The following is a 19,603-nucleotide window of genomic DNA, read 5'->3' as shown; positions in this document are numbered from 1 at the left end:
TAATTTAGGTTTAGTAATAAAAAAGTATTGATCAGATAATTAAAAAGATTTATCTTATTATATTAAATTTCCCTAAAAAAAGTATGAAGGCAATAAAATAAGACAAACTTATTTTCCCCTGCATATGTATAACTCGAGATGTATAAATGGACGACTGAAACTATAGGTATAATTCTGGAAAAGGAAACTGTAAGTCACAAGTGGCTTTCAAAAAAAAATCTGAAAGAGTCAAATTTTTTAAAGTACTTGCAGGTCATACATATCTCAAATAACTGTTTAGTTCAATTTTAATCTCCAGACTTTTAGTGAGTGTTTTATACTAGTTATTGATCCAGGTGTACACACACATAAATGAACACACTACTTATAAAGTTTTTGTAATTACAGGTGTTTACACAAGGGAAAGCATGAGAGCTTTCAAAAGCCTAAAAGCACACAATTTCTTTATTTCTGGATAGGTTCAAACTGTATTTCACTACCTAACAGAAAAAGGGACCCCATTTATCCTGAAAGCTGACGTTAAACCATCTCAGAGAGTTAATGAAGATCCACATCGCCCATGGGTTGCAGTAAATTCTAGTGAAACTGTTGTTGCAGCCCACTGTGACTGCATGGCTGGGTAAGCATTTACTTATGCTATATTAACTGGCTTTATTCTTTCCTTATAGCTCATTGCACATTTATTTGAAAATCAAATACCTAATAACTGATGATGATGGGTTAATATACACATACATGTGTCAGTCCAGCGAGAAGTATTTCAAGAATCAAGACATCAATCTTTTATTTTAACATTAACAATATTATTTAAATAACAATGTATTGTCTGCATTTGTAGGCTCTGTTTCGTTAATCTTTCTACCTTTTATGTATAAATGTGCAATTATGAAAAAATGAACTTCAAAATAATTAAAAATTTTAAAAACAATATAGTTTTACAAGAATATTGAATAATTTCTATAAATATTTATTTTAATGTTGTTTTTTTATCAGGTTATCAGAGGTATGTTCCCATGTTGCAGCACTCCTATTTAAAATTGAAGCAGCAGGCAGACTTGGTTACACAAGGAAAGCATGCACTGAAGAACCATGTAAATGGAATGCTGATTTTGTAAAGAAAGTTTTACCAGACCCAATTTCTAAAATAAAGTTTTACAAAGCAAGTACTGTTTTGAAAGCCAAGTCTCGTAAAAGAAATCGTACCCGGAAATTTACCCCAGCAAATGATAATCAAAAGCAGCAACTATTAGATTCACTAAAAGGATGTACAACAAAACCAATTGTTCTATGCACATTTAATGGGTATTCAACTGACTTTCATTGGACAACACCAACAGTTAATACCCCCAAAATTCCAGCAGCACTCAAAGACTGGTATCATCCTGATAATATTAAGCTTAGCATAGATGAATTATATGATAAATGCAAAGGTATTGCTGACTCTATGACAATATCATATGAAGTGTCAAGGTATATATATGACTGCACAACAGCCCAGAGCAGCTCTATGACATGGTATGACCAACGTGTAGGCCGAATTACATCATCAACAGTGCACAATGTATTACATACAACCCTTGAAAATCCCTCAACATCTCTGTTGAAGAAAATCTGTGACCCAGCACCAAAACCACTAAATGTACCAGCAGTTATCTGGGGACGTGAACACGAGATAAGTGCCATTAAAGAATTTCAACAGGTAATGTGTACTGACCATCAAAACTTTTGTGTAAAGAAAGCAGGTTTTTTGATTGATTTGAATTATCCATATATTGGTGTCAGTGCAGATGGAATAGCAACATGTGACTGCCATGGAAGTAGTGTATTGGAAGTGAAATGTCCATACAAATATAGATCAAGTCTACTTCCTGAGTTTATTGCAGACCCCAATACCTGTCTTACAACGGACCATGAACTGAAAAACACTCATCAGTATTATAGCCAGGTTCAACTGCAAATGTATGTGCACAACATGAACACATCCTTTTTTGTGGTATGGGGTGAAAAATTCACTGTTGTCAGCAATGTTACCAAAGATGATGAATTCATCAAAACAATGCTAGAGAAATCACATAATTTTTTTATTAATGCAGTTGTGCCTGAACTTCTTACAAGAAAGATTTCATCACCAACGGAAAAGCCTATATCAAATGATGAATTATTTTGTATATGTCAGACGCCTGAAGATGGCAACATGATAGGTTGTGACAACCAGAACTGTAAATATAAGTGGTTTCATCTGGATTGCATTAAGATGAAAAGAGTACCAAAGTTTACCTGGTACTGCTCATATTGTAAAAAACAGTAGGAACCTGCCTTTGTACATGAATTTATATATATATGTGTAAAATTTGTGTTATATTCCAAATAGATGATGCATATAGTTCTGAACTATTTCCTTGTTTTAATATCTCAATTGTTTGTTGTTATATAACTTTACATTGTATACATTATACAGACTGTGATATTTTAGACTTTTCTTTTATTCTCCTTAGCATGCATAAAATATTTGCCACTGGACAATAATTATAAGTAGCCAGTTTTCAATAAATTACTTTGTTGAATTAGTTTTTAATTTATGTAGATCTAGATAATTATATGCAAAATCAACGTATTGATGAGATAAGATAAATACATAATTGTGTTTTAATTGTACTAAAAAATGTATTACATTAAAACATCTTCAGTTCAGAGTAAAATATTTCAGTTTTCTGAATATACAATTCCATCACCAAGATTAGTTAGGGATGCACACACTCTGACAATTTTGTCAATTGACGTAAAACAAGATTCTTCAACTTCATCATTCAAAGATTTCACTAAAACAATATTCAAAGTCCCTTTCAAAATGGTATAACGATTCTTCATTACTCCAATAACTCTTTCAATGTGAATCCTCACACTTGCTAGCTTTCGTGAAGTTTCAACATCTTTGGCAGGTAATTGTTTTTTTCCTTTCGTAAAGGCTGGTATAAGTAGTTCAGCTGAGCACTCTGTTGCAAAGTCATCTTGAAGAAGGAAGCCCCTATCTGCCAGAATTTGATCACCTGGGTGATGGTATTTACGATCAATAAAACCACAAGAGCGCACAAGTTCATTATCCGACACTCTACCACCCCATGCATTTGATAGGAAAGTAACAACTCCTAATGGGTTGCATGCAATGAAAAACTTGACAGTGCTATGTTTTTTGTAATTTGAATACACTTTAGCTCTTGCCTGTAGGTTTTTGGGGCGTTCAATAAAAATTTCAAAACAATCCACAATTGATGTGAGTCTTGGGAATTTAGCCTTAAAAATACCCGGAGTAGTCTGTTGAATTGTTTCTCGATCTGGCCAGTGAATAAGGAAGTCCATCTTTGCATACATTAGATTAATCCAGCGCCAGAAAATATTGTTTATTGTTGATAATGCAATACCTCTGTGATGAGCTATGAATTCAAATGGTATGTCTAACCGTAGCTTTATTAAAGTTGTAAACATTTGATCTCTTAGTGAAAAAGTGTCAGTAAGAGGAGTCCTTGTCAAGAATTGAGACAAGTAGGTATTTACACTCATTAACACAGTCCAAGAGAGTCCAGTAAAATATTTACATTTCTGGTCATTGTTTTCAACACAAGCTGAGTTTAACTGCGATTTCACTAGTTGATCATGTAAACTTTGGTTCTCAATCAAAATATTATCCTTTTCATCACGTAAATTGCTAATTTCTTTGAAGAACATTTCACGCTCAGGTTGTTCTGTTGGTTTGTTAAAGCCGTGCCTATTTATATAAGAAGAAATTGGTTCTGCTATATACATCGGCTGTATGTTTTCCTCATTTCCTGGAAATAGCTGTTTTGGAGATAGCATTAGTTTCTTGCACTCTGACACCTGATTTACTATAGGCGTTGTTTCATGCTTCCTTTTCAATGCATTAGCATGCCTCTGAAGTTTCTGCTGTTGCTGTTTCTTTGAGCTTACATTAGTGTTGTAGTTAAACAATGTTGGAACATAATCTGGGTGAGTTTGATCACTTGATGGTTTTCCTACAAGTGCAAAAAAACAAAATATTTGTCAAGTAATGTATTCTAAAAACATAGAAAAAAGGCTGCTTAGAAAAAAAGGTGTTTGTAAATGAAAAAACTTAATTTAAAAATATACATGTAGGTCAGGAGAATCATGACAATTACCTTCAGTTTAGTTTACTTATATTTTAAATATATATGGAATACAACAACTCTGTCTCAAATGTCTGACAGAATATAATATCTGTGAATGAGACTTTGAACATCAATGAACAGAAGCAAATAAATATAAATAATCAAGGACATACATCATACATGTAGAACTGATATATACATCCTTGGTACGAAAAAAAAGAAGACAAAATTCAGAATTCATAAATAAAATAAACAAATAAACATACCAGAAATAAAATGTGCATTACACACTACTGAGTTCTTAGTAGGAATCCAAGGTGTGCCGTCTGGTCGGTCTCTTTTCAATGCAGTCAACCACAGATTAAAGCGTTCTTGGTCTTTAGGAAATTTATGGAACGATAAAGACTTTAACATCATATTGTGGTTTTGACAACCAACTGCACAGCATGTTTTGGGCATGTTGTCAGTTCTTTATTTTTACAGAAAGGTGCAATAAACGTTGTGTATGTATCGAAACTTGCAATAACAATGGCGGATCGCTTCACCGCTCATAGTAACAACAATGTAAAGGGAAGTAACTCTGTAGTCCAATACCCGGATGTTCGAAATTATGTAATAACTTAATTTCGTCGTGATGTCACTACCGGTTAGTTATCGAATCCGCCATCTTTGAGGGGTGAAGCTTTACCATAGATACCATTATAAGTAATGGGACATCATAGGTAAGATATCTATATAAACAAGGTTAATTAGCAAGTGTGAGATTAGTCTAATTATTAATCATGTGTTACAATGTCGTACAATTATCAAGAGAGTTTAAATGGTGAAGCATTAAGTCGTTATCAGTGCAAATTGGATTTAATTAGTTGTAAAGAGTGTCCTTACAAGTTACCCGCTGGCGTTTGGCAGAATAATCCCTGTAAATGGCCAGATGTGCAATGGGGTGATGTGTATTCATACCTTATTGACAGCCCAGGTATTTGCATTCAATTTGAAGATTTTGCTTTTCTTCCGCTTTTTCCCCCCGTTAGCTTAATTTATACATATATAGTTACTGAACATTATAAATGTTTATATTTTAGTTTATATACCAAAACATTAACTTATTTTATTTTTTTCCCATTTAAATCAAGAAATACCGAATTGAAATTTAAAAATAAATGAAAATATATTGTCAAATTATTTTTTTATATCTTTTTTTGCCGTGAATTTTGATTAGATTAAACAAAATGCATGTACCTAAACAAATCCTTTTTCTTAATTCAAAATTTGTCTTTGTCTTGTTTTGTAATATACAGTTTTTTTTAATTTCGTAAGACACTTGTCAAGCGTGATTTGAAAAAAAATGATTTGGGTGTAGCAGGGATTTGTATAGTTTGTCTCATGAAGAGAGAAAACATAACAACCTTAAATCTAAATCATACTTTTAAGATTATTTATTCTTTAATAAAACTAAACTGTTAATTACCAAATATTTTTTGAAAGTAATTTTTTAAATAGAAAAAAAATCAATAGTCTTCCAAAATTTACGGACCTTCAAATTAATGTGTACGTTTCAATTAGTTAGTTCTCATTATCATAAATAATTTATAATGACTCTTTACTAAGTGTACTTGTATGATAATAATAACTCTTTATTAGACCAAGTTCAAATAATAATAGGGGAGGGGGGGGGCATCTGTTTTCTGTTAAAATTTCCTAACAGGTAATTGATGAAGTTATTTTTAACATTACAGACATATCCCCTGTTGTTCTGTCTTGTTTAATCTGTGTGTGTCTTGAATTTACCTTGCCATGTGAAATAGATATGTCAATACAGATCTAGACATCCTGTGTAAATCAGTCACCTGTCTTAGTTGTTTATTGAATCTAATTCAGTAATTGGCAAAATTCTTAATTTAGGTTTAGTAATAAAAAAGTATTGATCAGATAATTAAAAAGATTTATCTTATTATATTAAATTTCCCTAAAAAAAGTATGAAGGCAATAAAATAAGACAAACTTATTTTCCCCTGCATATGTATAACTCGAGATGTATAAATGGACGACTGAAACTATAGGTATAATTCTGGAAAAGGAAACTGTAAGTCACAAGTGGCTTTCAAAAAAAAATCTGAAAGAGTCAAATTTTTTAAAGTACTTGCAGGTCATACATATCTCAAATAACTGTTTAGTTCAATTTTAATCTCCAGACTTTTAGTGAGTGTTTTATACTAGTTATTGATCCAAGTGTACACACACATAAATGAACACAATACTTATAAAGTTTTTGTAATTACAGGTGTTTACACAAGGGAAAGCATGAAAGCTTTCAAAAGCCTAGAAGCACACAATTTCTTTATTTCTGGATGGGTTCAAACTGTATTTCACTACCTAACAGAAAAAGGGGCCCCATTTATCCTGAAAGCTGACGTTAAACCATCTCAGAGAGTTAATGAAGATCCACATCGCCCATGGGTTGCAGTAAATTCTAGTGGAACTGTTGTTGCAGCCCACTGTGACTGCATGGCTGGGTAAGCATTTACTTATGCTATATTAACTGGCTTTATTCTTTCCTTATAGCTCATTGCACATTTATTTGAAAATCAAATACCTAATAACTGATGATGATGGGTTAATATACACATACATGTGTCAGTCCAGCGAGAAGTATTTCAAGAATCAAGACATCAATCTTTTATCTTAACATTAACAATATTATTTAAATAACAATTTATTGTCTGCATTTGTAGGCTCTGTTTCGTTAATCTTTCTACCTTTTATGTATAAATGTGCAATTATGAAAAAATGAACTTCAAAATAATTAAAAATTTTAAAAACAATATAGTTTTACAAGAATATTGAATAATTTCTATAAATATTTATTTTAATGTTTTTTTATCAGGTTATCAGAGGTATGTTCCCATGTTGCAGCACTCCTGTTTAAAATTGAAGCAGCAGGCAGACTTGGTTACACAAGGAAAGCATGCACTGAAGAACCATGTAAATGGAATGCTGATTTTGTAAAGAAAGTTTTACCAGACCCAATTTCTAAAATAAAGTTTTACAAAGCAAGTACTGTTTTGAAAGCCAAGTCTCGTAAAAGAAATCGTACCCAGAAATTTACCCCAGCAAATGATAATCAAAAGCAGCAACTATTAGATTCACTAAAAGGATGTACAACAAAACCAATTGTTCTATGCACATTTAATGGGTATTCAACTGACTTTCATTGGACAACACCAACAGTTAATACCCCCAAAATTCCAGCAGCACTCAAAGACTGGTATCATCCTGATAATATTAAGCTTAGCATAGATGAATTATATGATAAATGCAAAGGTATTGCTGACTCTATGACAATATCATATGAAGTGTCAAGGTATATATATGACTGCACAACAGCCCAGAGCAGCTCTATGACATGGTATGACCAACGTGTAGGCCGAATTACATCATCAACAGTGCACAATGTATTACATACAACCCTTGAAAATCCCTCAACATCTCTGTTGAAGAAAATCTGTGACCCAGCACCAAAACCACTAAATGTACCAGCAGTTATCTGGGGACGTGAACACGAGATAAGTGCCATTAAAGAATTTCAACAGGTAATGTGTACTGACCATCAAAACTTTTGTGTAAAGAAAGCAGGTTTTTTGATTGATTTGAATTATCCATATATTGGTGTCAGTGCAGATGGAATAGCAACATGTGACTGCCATGGAAGTAGTGTATTGGAAGTGAAATGTCCATACAAATATAGATCAAGTCTACTTCCTGAGTTTCTTGCAGACCCCAATACCTGTCTTACAACGGACCATGAACTGAAAAAAACTCATCAGTATTATAGCCAGGTTCAACTGCAAATGTATGTGCACAACATGAACACATCCTTTTTTGTGGTATGGGGTGAAAAATTCACTGTTGTCAGCAATGTTACCAAAGATGATGAATTCATCAAAACAATGCTAGAGAAATCACATAATTTTTTTATTAATGCAGTTGTGCCTGAACTTCTTACAAGAAAGATTTCATCACCAACGGAAAAGCCTATATCAAATGATGAATTATTTTGTATATGTCAGACGCCTGAAGATGGCAACATGATAGGTTGTGACAACCAGAACTGTAAATATAAGTGGTTTCATCTGGATTGCATTAAGATGAAAAGAGTACCAAAGTTTACCTGGTACTGCTCATATTGTAAAAAACAGTAGGAACCTGCCTTTGTACATGAATTTATATATATATGTGTAAAATTTGTGTTATATTCCAAATAGATGATGCATATAGTTCTGAACTATTTCCTTGTTTTAATATCTCAATTGTTTGTTGTTATATAACTTTACATTGTATACATTATACAGACTGTGATATTTTAGACTTTTCTTTTATTCTCCTTAGCATGCATAAAATATTTGCCACTGGACAATAATTATAAGTAGCCAGTTTTCAATAAATTACTGTGTTGAATTAGTTTTTAATTTATGTAGATCTAGATAATTATATGCAAAATCAACGTATTGATGAGATAAGATAAATACATAATTGTGTTTTAATTGTACTAAACAATGTATTACATTAAAACATCTTCAGTTCAGAGTAAAATATTTCAGTTTTCTGAATATACAATTCCATCACCAAGATTAGTTAGGGATGCACACACTTTGACAATTTTGTCAATTGACGTAAAACAAGATTCTTCAACTTCATCATTCAAAGATTTCACTAAAACAATATTCAAAGTCCCTTTCAAAATGGTATAACGATTCTTCATTACTCCAATAACTCTTTCAATGTGAATCCTCACACTTGCTAGCTTTCGTGAAGTTTCAACATCTTTGGCAGGTAATTGTTTTTTTCCTTTCGTAAAGGCTGGTATAAGTAGTTCAGCTGAGCACTCTGTTGCAAAGTCATCTTGAAGAAGGAAGCCCCTATCTGCCAGAATTTGATCACCTGGGTGATGGTATTTACGATCAATAAAACCACAAGAGCGCACAAGTTTATTATCCGACACTCTACCACCCCATGCATTTGATAGGAAAGTAACAACTCCTAATGGGTTGCATGCAATGAAAAACTTGACAGTGCTATGTTTTTTGTAATTTGAATACACTTTAGCTCTTGCCTGTAGGTTTTTGGGGCGTTCAATAAAAATTTCAAAACAATCCACAATTGATGTGAGTCTTGGGAATTTAGCCTTAAAAATACCCGGAGTAGTCTGTTGAATTGTTTCTCGATCTGGCCAGTGAATAAGGAAGTCCATCTTTGCATACATTAGATTAATCCAGCGCCAGAAAATATCGTTTATTGTTGATAATGCAATACCTCTGTGATGAGCTATGAATTCAAATGGTATGTCTAACCGTAGCTTTATTAAAGTTGTAAACATTTGATCTCTTAGTGAAAAAGTGTCAGTAAGAGGAGTCCTTGTCAAGAATTGAGACAAGTAGGTATTTACACTCATAAACACAGTCCAAGAGAGTCCAGTAAAATATTTACATTTCTGGTCATTGTTTTCAACACAAGCTGAGTTTAACTGCGATTTCACTAGTTGATCATGTAAACTTTGGTTCTCAATCAAAATATTATCCTTTTCATCACGTAAATTGCTAATTTCTTTGAAGAACATTTCACGCTCAGGTTGTTCTGTTGGTTTGTTAAAGCCGTGCCTATTTATATAAGAAGAAATTGGTTCTGCTATATACATCGGCTGTATGTTTTCCTCATTTCCTGGAAATAGCTGTTTTGGAGATAGCATTAGTTTCTTGCACTCTGACACCTGATTTACTATAGGCGTTGTTTCATGCTTCCTTTTCAATGCATTAGCATGCCTCTGAAGTTTCTGCTGTTGCTGTTTCTTTGAGCTTACATTAGTGTTGTAGTTAAACAATGTTGGAACATAATCTGGGTGAGTTTGATCACTTGATGGTTTTCCTACAAGTGCAAAAAAACAAAATATTTGTCAAGTAATGTATTCTAAAAACATAGAAAAAAGGCTGCTTAGAAAAAAAGGTGTTTGTAAATGAAAAAACTTAATTTAAAAATATACATGTAGGTCAGGAGAATCATGACAATTACCTTCAGTTTAGTTTACTTATATTTTAAATATATATGGAATACAACAACTCTGTCTCAAATGTCTAACAGAATATAATATCTGTGAATGAGACTTTGAACATCAATGAACAGAAGCAAATAAATATAAATAATCAAGGACATACATCATACATGTACAACTGATATATACATCCTTGGTACGAAAAAAAAAAAGACAAAATTCAGAATTCATAAATAAAATAAACAAATAAACATACCAGAAATAAAATGTGCATTACACACTACTGAGTTCTTAGTAGGAATCCAAGGTGTGCCGTCTGGTCGGTCTCTTTTCAATGCAGTCAACCACAGATTAAAGCGTTCTTGGTCTTTAGGAAATTTATGGAACGATAAAGACTTTAACATCATATTGTGGTTTTGACAACCAACTGCACAGCATGTTTTGGGCATGTTGTCAGTTCTTTATTTTTACAGAAAGGTGCAATAAACGTTGTGTATGTATCGAAACTTGCAATAACGATGGCGGATCGCTTCACCGCTCATAGTAACAACAATGTAAAGGGAAGTAACTCTGTAGTCCAATACCCGGATGTTCGAAATTATGTATACAAGAATATTAGACACACTCGGTAATGCGATAACGCACATGCTTGCCGAACTTTTTCTAAGCCCAATTTCTTTCAATGGAACACGGATCATTCGATAAAATCGATAACGGAAATAATTCCGGAAAATTTAAGATATAAAAAAAAAAGACAAGAAATATTTTAACAAAGATCTGTATGTGTATTCACAATATTTATTTAATATATTTGTGAAATCAATTATAACTATAGATACTAATATTATGAATAAGTTATATCTTACCAAATAGTGTTTCCCTAAACTATTAGGTAAACTAACAAGAGGAATACTAAGTTACAAGCTGTAAACTTGGTAAATTGTAACAGCAAATTTGAAATAAAGATATTTATTACGTTTAAAAAAAAAAAAAGATTTTGGTTTTGCCACAAATATAAAGAAAAACGATGTATACAAACGTGAACTGCTATTAGATGATTAAAGCATTAGATTCCTGAAATACTGCATATACAAAAAAGAAGATGTGGTATATAAAGGCTACAAGACATTTCTTCACAAGAGACTAATTGACACATGAAGTAACAACTAAAGGTAACCGTACGGCCTTGAAGAATGAGAACATACCCATCCCGTATAGTCAGCTATACAAGGCTCAGAAAAGAATCATGTAAAACAATGCAAACGATAAAAGTTACGGCTTAGTGTATGAACAAACAATGAAAGAATACCAAATATGTATAACAGCAACAAACGATAATTTCTAATTACTGCCTTCTGACTTCGGACACAACATACAGAATGAATACCAAATATGTATAACAGCAACAAACGGTAATTTCTAAATACTGCCTTCTGACTTCGGACACACCATACAGAATGAATACCAAATATGTATAACAGCAACAAACGGTAATTTCTAATTACTGCCTTCTGACTTCGGACACAACATACAGAATGAATACCAAATATGTATAACAGCAACAAACGGTAATTTCTAATTACTGCCTTCTGACTTCGGACACACCATACAGAATGAATACCAAATATGTATAACAGCAACAAACGGTAATTTCTAAATACTGCCTTCTGACTTCGGACACAACATACAGAATGAATACCAAATATGTATAACAGCAACAAACGGTAATTTCTAATTACTGCCTTCTGACTTCGTACACAACATACAGAATGAATACCAAATATGTATAACAGCAACAAACGGTAATTCCTAATTACTGCCTTCTGACTTCGTACACAACATACAGAATGAATACCAAATATGTATAACAGCAACAAACGGTAATTTCTAATTACTGCCTTCTGACTTCGGACACAACATACAGAATGAATACCAAATATGTATAAGAGCAACAAACGGTAATTCCTAATTACTGCCTTCTGACTTCGTACACAACATACAGAATGAATACCAAATATGTATAACAGCAACAAACGGTAATTTCTAATTACTGCCTTCTGACTTCGGACACAACATACAGAATGAATACCAAATATGTATAACAGCAACAAACGGTAATTTCTAATTACTGCCTTTTGACTTCGGACACAACATACAGAATGAATACCAAATATGTATAACAGCAACAAACGGTAATTTATAATTACTGCCTTCTGACTTCGGACACAACATACATAATGAATACCAAATATGTATAACAGCAACAAACGGTAATTTCTAATTACTGCCTTCTGACTTCGGACACAACATACAGAATGAATACCAAATATGTATAACAGCAACAAACGGTAATTTCTAATTACTGCCTTTTGACTTCGGACACAACATACAGAATGAATACCAAATATGTATAACAGCAACAAACGGTAATTTCTAATTACTGCCTTCTGACTTCGGACACAACATACAGAATGAATACCAAATATGTATAACAGCAACAAACGGTAATTCCTAATTACTGCCTTCTGACTTCGTACACAACATACAGAATGAATACCAAATATGTATAACAGCAACAAACGGTAATTTCTAATTACTGCCTTCTGACTTCGGACACAACATACAGAATGAATACCAAATATGTATAACAGCAACAAACGGTAATTTCTAATTACTGCCTTCTGACTTCGGACACAACATACAGAATGAATACCAAATATGTATAACAGCAACAAACGGTAATTTCTAATTACTGCCTTTTGACTTCGGACACAACATACAGAATGAATACCAAATATGTATAACAGCAACAAACGGTAATTTATAATTACTGCCTTCTGACTTCGGACACAACATACAGAATGAATACCAAATATGTATAACAGCAACAAACGGTAATTTCTAATTACTGCCTTCTGACTTCGGACACAACATACAGAATGAATACCAAATATGTATAACAGCAACAAACGGTTATTTCTAATTACTGCCTTTTGACTTCGGACACAACATACAGAATGAATACCAAATATGTATAACAGCAACAAACGGTAATTTCTAATTACTGCCTTCTGACTTCGGACACAACATACAGAATGAATACCAAATATGTATAACAGCAACAAACGGTAATTTCTAATTACTGCCTTCTGACTTCGGACACAACATACAGAATGAATACCAAATATGTATAACAGCAACAAACGGTAATTTCTAATTACTGCCTTCTGACTTCGGACACAACATACAGAATGAATACCAAATATGTATAACAGCAACAAACGGTAATGTCTAATTACTGCCTTCTGACTTCGGACACAACATACAGAATGAAGCGTGATTATTATCCGTTCGTTTGATGTGTTTCAGTCTTTAATATAGCCATTTGATTTGAGACTTTCTGTTTTTAATTTTCATAGGAATTCATTATTTTTGTGATGTAACCTTTTTAAACAGCTTACCGAATAAATAAGTACCTGATGATTTGTATTTAAATAAATTGTCCTGTATTCTTTTAAAACCGGCTACGCCGAAAAACCTAGATAATAAATGGAATTTGTGTATTTATCTAATAGCAATCAAATGAATGCATCATCATAAAACCAGCGTTGTCACCTACAATCACTGATTAGAGCATATAAGTGTTATATTAACAAAGAAGGTAATCCTGGCAATCAGGACAAATGCATCTGACTGATAACGGTTTACTTGTCGAGTCTGTTTAAATAATCAAGCGTATCATGTTGTGACGGACATTAACATTAACACACATGCTACACATAAGTAGTCATAACTCTTGAGACATATTGAAAACGTTTTAAGGTGAACAACTTGATAAATAAAAAATACCATTACTGTATGATATGTTTATCAATTATTCCTGCAAAAAAAAAAAAATGAAATAAGATGAAATAAAAATTGTACCTGTATTTTATGATACATATAATATAAAAAAACAAAATTTCACATACATTTCGATTAAGGTAATATATATTTTCAAATGTCCACAAATACATATATAATAAGGGAAGTAACTCGAAGTGACTTAAATTCTGACGAACCAGCCACTCCTACAAAGCGGTTGTTTTCTGTGGTCCGACGGGCGGCCAGTTTTTGATATGTTTCACTGTTACAAAATGTCGACTGCTATAACTATTTTTTTTACATTTTCCATATTATGTTTGTATGTTTTGCTCACAGATTGTTGTCAATATAGTTGAATTATATGCAACTGTCATACAAATTAAAGGTTAAGCAAGGTAATAAACCAGGTTTAATAAACCATTTTCTAAACAAGGAAAAGTCTTTCATAAATAAGGAATATAGCAGTTGATTTACAGTCGTTTCATGTCTAAAGGTTTTAATTTTGTAAATTGATAACAAAAAAATTCCGTGTTTGATTTTCATATGAATTCAGTAGTTTAATTATTTTATATTTTGACAGTGCGCACAATTCGGATAAATACGTACAAAGACTGTTTACACCTGTAACCATATTAAATTTTCTTTTTTAAATACCTTAGGTAAAATATAACCAAGGACATTGTATGTTTGTTCAAGCGGATATCTTTTAAATAAAAAGACAAATAGCGTGTGTTTTATCTTTACTCAGTAACTACACGTTATGTAGTCTGAAGTTTAAATTTTAAGATGGGATATAAGTGAACGGTTTGATAGTGAATAACTCGCATATTGATATTTGACAGATATTTAAGTCAGTTTGAGGTAAGCACATTTTGTTTCTGTCTTCAGACAATAGTTTGTATTTAACAAGTAACTTCTTAATATTTAACAATTGAATGTCATCTATATTTAAATGAGATATGTATTTTTTGTTTCTAAAAGTAAAAGGTCAGGTTTATGAAAACTTTCCTATTAAACACTCCTTTAAGTTTCATAACATCATTCGGTCAGTCAGAATTCTTTTGCTGATCGTCGATTGTTCTCTTTTTATAGAAAACATTTTATAATTTCTTAGTTTTTAAGGTTCTATGTAGAAAAAAAAAACATGATTTATTGTTGCATTCTCAGTGTATGTCTATCTATGTCGAAAAATCAGTTCCACAACGACACCCTCTTTTCCCCTCAAGTCTTGAATACGTATACATAGGAATGTAACGCATTCACAGACCTTCAATGGTTTTAACAAATTAATGTAAATGCAGAGAAATGTCTTGAAGTTTTTTAGGCTGTATGGTATAGTCTAAAGTCTTCAGACGCGCGTTTCGTCTACAAAAGACTAATCAGTGAAAATGTTAAAAAGGCCAAATAATAGTTATCAAAGGTACTAGGATTATAATTTAGTACGCCAACTAAAGTACGAAATTGAAACGGAATGATGAGATAAAAAAAAACAGAAACAGTTACAAATAAATCTAAAACAAAAGAATATATATATGAAAATAAGGATATGTGGAATGATTCCAAAGTTCAAAAGAAGTGGATGTTTTCAATTATATCCCTATTATATGCCTACTTTGCAAGGACCATGGATAGTTGGCATTACAATATAGATAGCAATACCTTATTTTGAGGGGAAAAGGTCTGTCAATCTATTTATCATTTAGTATGTACCGCGCGAGATTTCAAACATTCCGCAGAGCAGGGTAAATCTTTTATAAAATAAGACCATCGACAGCTGTTATGAATTCGTTATAACTCGCAGAAATGAAAAATAATATTTTAAGTGTACAGCAAATATTTCGATTGAAATCATGTAAAGTTTTCTGAAATGTCTACGTAACCCATTACTTCTTTTAAATACTTAAGGTGCAATATAACTGAGGCATTTATGTTTATTCATGCGAGGACCTTTAACAAAAATCACAAAAGGCACACAATGTGTACGTGGTCGATATTTTAGTCACGACACTATTGTTAGGCTAGGATATAATATTTCAAAATCGGGTTTTGTTGAAAAGGTTTCATATTTTGTTTTCGTATTCATTTTTGAAATATGTTACACCTGTATAAAAGTTTTTACTATTATAAAAACACAATAATAGGAAATAATGTGTTTAATAATTATCAAAAAATCGTCGATATTTGGATATTTATTCTAATTAAAGTTTAGTTACTAACATATACAATCATTTCTTTTCATTTGGTTAACCCTGGAAAATATCATAGTATCTGTTTTTGGAAAACAAACTTTTCAGGATTTCGTGCCCTGTTTTTGACCTTTTAATCTTGCAGATATTAGTTTCACTTATGAGACGTTTTGTAGACCAGCAGCCAACCCCCCAACCCCCCCCAACCCCCCCCCCCCCTTCGGAGGTTTTTATAATTTTATAGTCTTCTTGATTTACTGCACAATTACAATTCAAGAAATATAAATGACTATTGAGTAGACACGTTTTAATTTTCTCGTACAAAACAGTAAAATAGTCTACTTACTAGTTACTAGTTATTGTCATTTCGGAGCCTTTTATAGCGGTATGGGCTTTGCTCATTGTTGAAATCCCTACGGTGACACACAGTTGTTAATTTCCTGGTCATATGGTCTCTTGTGGAGAGTTGTCTCTTTGGCAATCATACCACATCTTCTTTTTTATATGACATGGAATGTATTGTTGATAGTCAGTTGTATTATGTTATATGCCATTCAATCCTTATATATACGATAAATATTCTGTGTAATACGTTTTGTAGATATCAAAATGAAGAAAACGTTGTCGTAAACACTCAAGCTTTAATTATTTAATCTAGACTAGAAAGGACTATTTCACGTTAGACTACAGTTTACAAAACATTATATCATAGCTCTTATTATTAGTTGACGCTTGTATTTCTTACCTCTAACCCTTTATTTCACCTTATATTGTGTTTCATATGAATCAAAGATCACAATTATTTAAACAACATGTTACATTTGATTCATGCTTTTCAATATAATTCCCCCCATTTCTTTTGTTTACCAAACCTGACCAGAAGCATAAGATAGAATTACCTCCAACACACTGGATTAGTTAATGGCTTTTTTATATATAATTTTCACATTTACAATTGTGTCGAATAATAAACTGCATGGTGCAGGTCTATCGTTATAAAACCTCTGTATAGTGTGAATAAACGTGAATAAAAAGAGAGGATACTACAGACCTAGCCAAAGCCAAGTTTTGGTTAATATGACATATTTATTTTTCTCTTTGAATGGTTCCTAACTTTTACGAATTTAGATATTTATTAGTTTGAAATATAACGTTGCCATCTATCTATTGTTGAAGAATGTTTAATTAATCTAGACATAGTGTTGCTTCTGTCGGCGATTTTGTTCCTCAATCATGTACACTCAAAGGTTAAGAAGTAAGCTCCTCAAAATGCTAAAACTTGTTACATGTATCGCTAGCATATAATATGGAAATGCAACTAGAATGAAATGTTCATAAATAGAATAACAAGCCTGTTTACATATGTAACTACACATAATATACTTCTTTTAAAAACTTTCGGTACAATATAAGAAAGATCCTGTTTGTTTATTTAAGGGTAAAATTTTAAATAAATAGACAAATCGCGCGTGTTTTATTAAATGTTTAGTAACTAGACGGTACATTGGGAACAATAACCTTTTAAATGGATTGTAAATGAAAGATATGATAATGTATTACACACATATTCATATATAAAAAATGTAATTGTATTTTCTCAAAATGAGAACAAAAGGAATGAATAAATAATGATTTGCAAATGCAAAAAAGTTTACGTTTTCTTTAAATTCAATTGCCCTTTTTATTTGATCATTTAGATATTTTTTTCGGAGGGGAAATTTGGTTTTTGTTTTGCTTTTCGAATTCCTTTCTATCAACTTAACGGTTGACTGTTATGGAATAACGGTTTCACAAATGATATCGGATATGTTCCTTACGTCGTAACTACAATCCCCTTCCCTTTCATGAATTTGACCTACCGAATTAGACTATTTACCGGATTTGTAATCACATAAGCAACACGACGGGTGCCACATGTGGAGCAGGATCTGCTTACACTTCCGGAGCACCTGAGATCACCCCTAGTTTTTGGTGGGGTTCGTGTTGTTTATTCTTTAGTTTTCTATGTTTTTTCATGTGTACTATTGTTTTTCTGTTTGTCTTTTTCATTTTTAGCCATGGCGTTGTCAGTTTGTTTTAGATTAACGAGTTTGACTGTCCCTTTGGTGTCTTTCGTCCCTCTTTTGTAGTTATTTATAGTCTGACAACATATTTACTCAGAAATCTTTAATTGAATATAAATTCAATTCATATGATATAAATTTCAAGTTGTTTTACTACATTTATTCAGATACCTATAATATGTCAAATTTTTAATTACAATCCAAATTCAGACCTGTATCAAGCTTGAATATCGTGTCTATTTTTGCACCAACTGTTCAGGAGTTGACCTCTGTGGGCGTATGCTGCGCTCAGCGAAGCAGTTTACTCGTTTCTATTCTCTAACCTGAGATCACCCCTAGTTTTTGGTGGGGTTCGTGTTATTTATTCTTTAGTTTAATATGTTGTGTCATGTGTACTATTGTTTTTCTGTTTGTCTTTTTCATTTTTAGCCATGGCGTTGTCAGTTTGTTTTGGATTTACGAGTTTGACTGTCCCTTTGGTATCTTTCGTCCCTCTTATATAATTCAGACTATACGGTGCCTCCAAGACTTCCGGCTTAAAGTTAAACGGACCGTAAAGCATGTGTAGTAGATAAAACAAATACACTAATACAAGGGTTAACGTCATATTTGCGCGGATCATGAAGAGTAAATAGTCACGTAAAATTGAATTTAAGAATACTGACGTCCTTGTCGAAACAAATTATTTGGAAAAGACATGATTTTATAGGATTTTGTGAACAAATCTATTTTGACTAACATTTAGTCTGTACAAAAGAGGAGTATCCGCAAAAAAATGGAGATTTGAAACATGCAAATGTACAAAGTAAAAATAAAATCTGCAATGAGACCATAGACTGCCGTAAAAAGTAGCATGTGAATGTGTTGCATCTCGCAAAAGTAACGAAGTTAAAATTTGTATTTAGACAATATACGTATAGTGTCTTGAAATATGAAATTTATTTGTATGAGGCTTAGAAACGGTTGAAATGCGAGGTTGTACCGAGCATATTCCCGTTTTGTGCCGAATACAAATAATTTTCATATTTCAAGACACTATACGTATATTGTCTTTATACTGAAATCTATAAAAAAAAAATATGTAACAAATTGTTGTTAAAAAAAAAGAGTTTGGAATGTCCCTCATGTGGTACCATTTTGGGGGTTTTTTCATATGAGCGTAGTCCCGGCGGTAGGACATGGACATTTTCAGGAATTAGAAAGGGAAAATGAATTTAATTTATAACATTTAATAAACATGGTATATAAATAACCAATTTGAAGACATAACAAGTTTATACGTATAGCTTTATCTGTATAGTTAAA

General features: G+C 32.2%; 3 protein-coding genes across 3 annotated transcripts; 1 reads left to right on the top strand and 2 right to left on the bottom strand.

Moving 5' to 3' along the window:
- Positions 1-2,703: 2,703 nt before the first annotated feature.
- LOC134718315 (uncharacterized) lies at positions 2,704-4,732 on the bottom strand. The gene is made up of 2 exons (XM_063580810.1): positions 4,409-4,732; positions 2,704-4,028 (listed from the first exon to the last, which is right to left on the bottom strand). The coding sequence occupies exons 1-2, from the start codon at positions 4,599-4,601 to the stop codon at positions 2,704-2,706; spliced, it is 1,518 nt and encodes a 505-aa protein (XP_063436880.1). The 5' UTR covers positions 4,602-4,732.
- A 202-nt stretch (positions 4,733-4,934) lies between these two features.
- Positions 4,935-8,447, top strand: LOC134718314 (uncharacterized). Its single transcript, XM_063580809.1, has 3 exons — positions 4,935-5,118; positions 6,424-6,655; positions 7,027-8,447. The coding sequence occupies exons 1-3, from the start codon at positions 4,935-4,937 to the stop codon at positions 8,339-8,341; spliced, it is 1,731 nt and encodes a 576-aa protein (XP_063436879.1). The 3' UTR covers positions 8,342-8,447.
- Positions 8,448-8,736: 289 nt separating this feature from the next.
- Positions 8,737-10,689, bottom strand: LOC134718313 (uncharacterized). Its single transcript, XM_063580808.1, has 2 exons — positions 10,442-10,689; positions 8,737-10,061 (listed from the first exon to the last, which is right to left on the bottom strand). The coding sequence occupies exons 1-2, from the start codon at positions 10,632-10,634 to the stop codon at positions 8,737-8,739; spliced, it is 1,518 nt and encodes a 505-aa protein (XP_063436878.1). The 5' UTR covers positions 10,635-10,689.
- Positions 10,690-19,603: the final 8,914 nt, after the last annotated feature.

The sequence above is a fragment of the Mytilus trossulus genome, chromosome 5, assembly GCF_036588685.1.
Source record: "Mytilus trossulus isolate FHL-02 chromosome 5, PNRI_Mtr1.1.1.hap1, whole genome shotgun sequence".
Classification (NCBI taxonomy): domain Eukaryota; kingdom Metazoa; phylum Mollusca; class Bivalvia; order Mytilida; family Mytilidae; genus Mytilus; species Mytilus trossulus.
The sequence above is the reverse complement of the archived record's forward strand: the minus strand, read 5'-3'. Positions and strand labels throughout refer to the sequence as shown.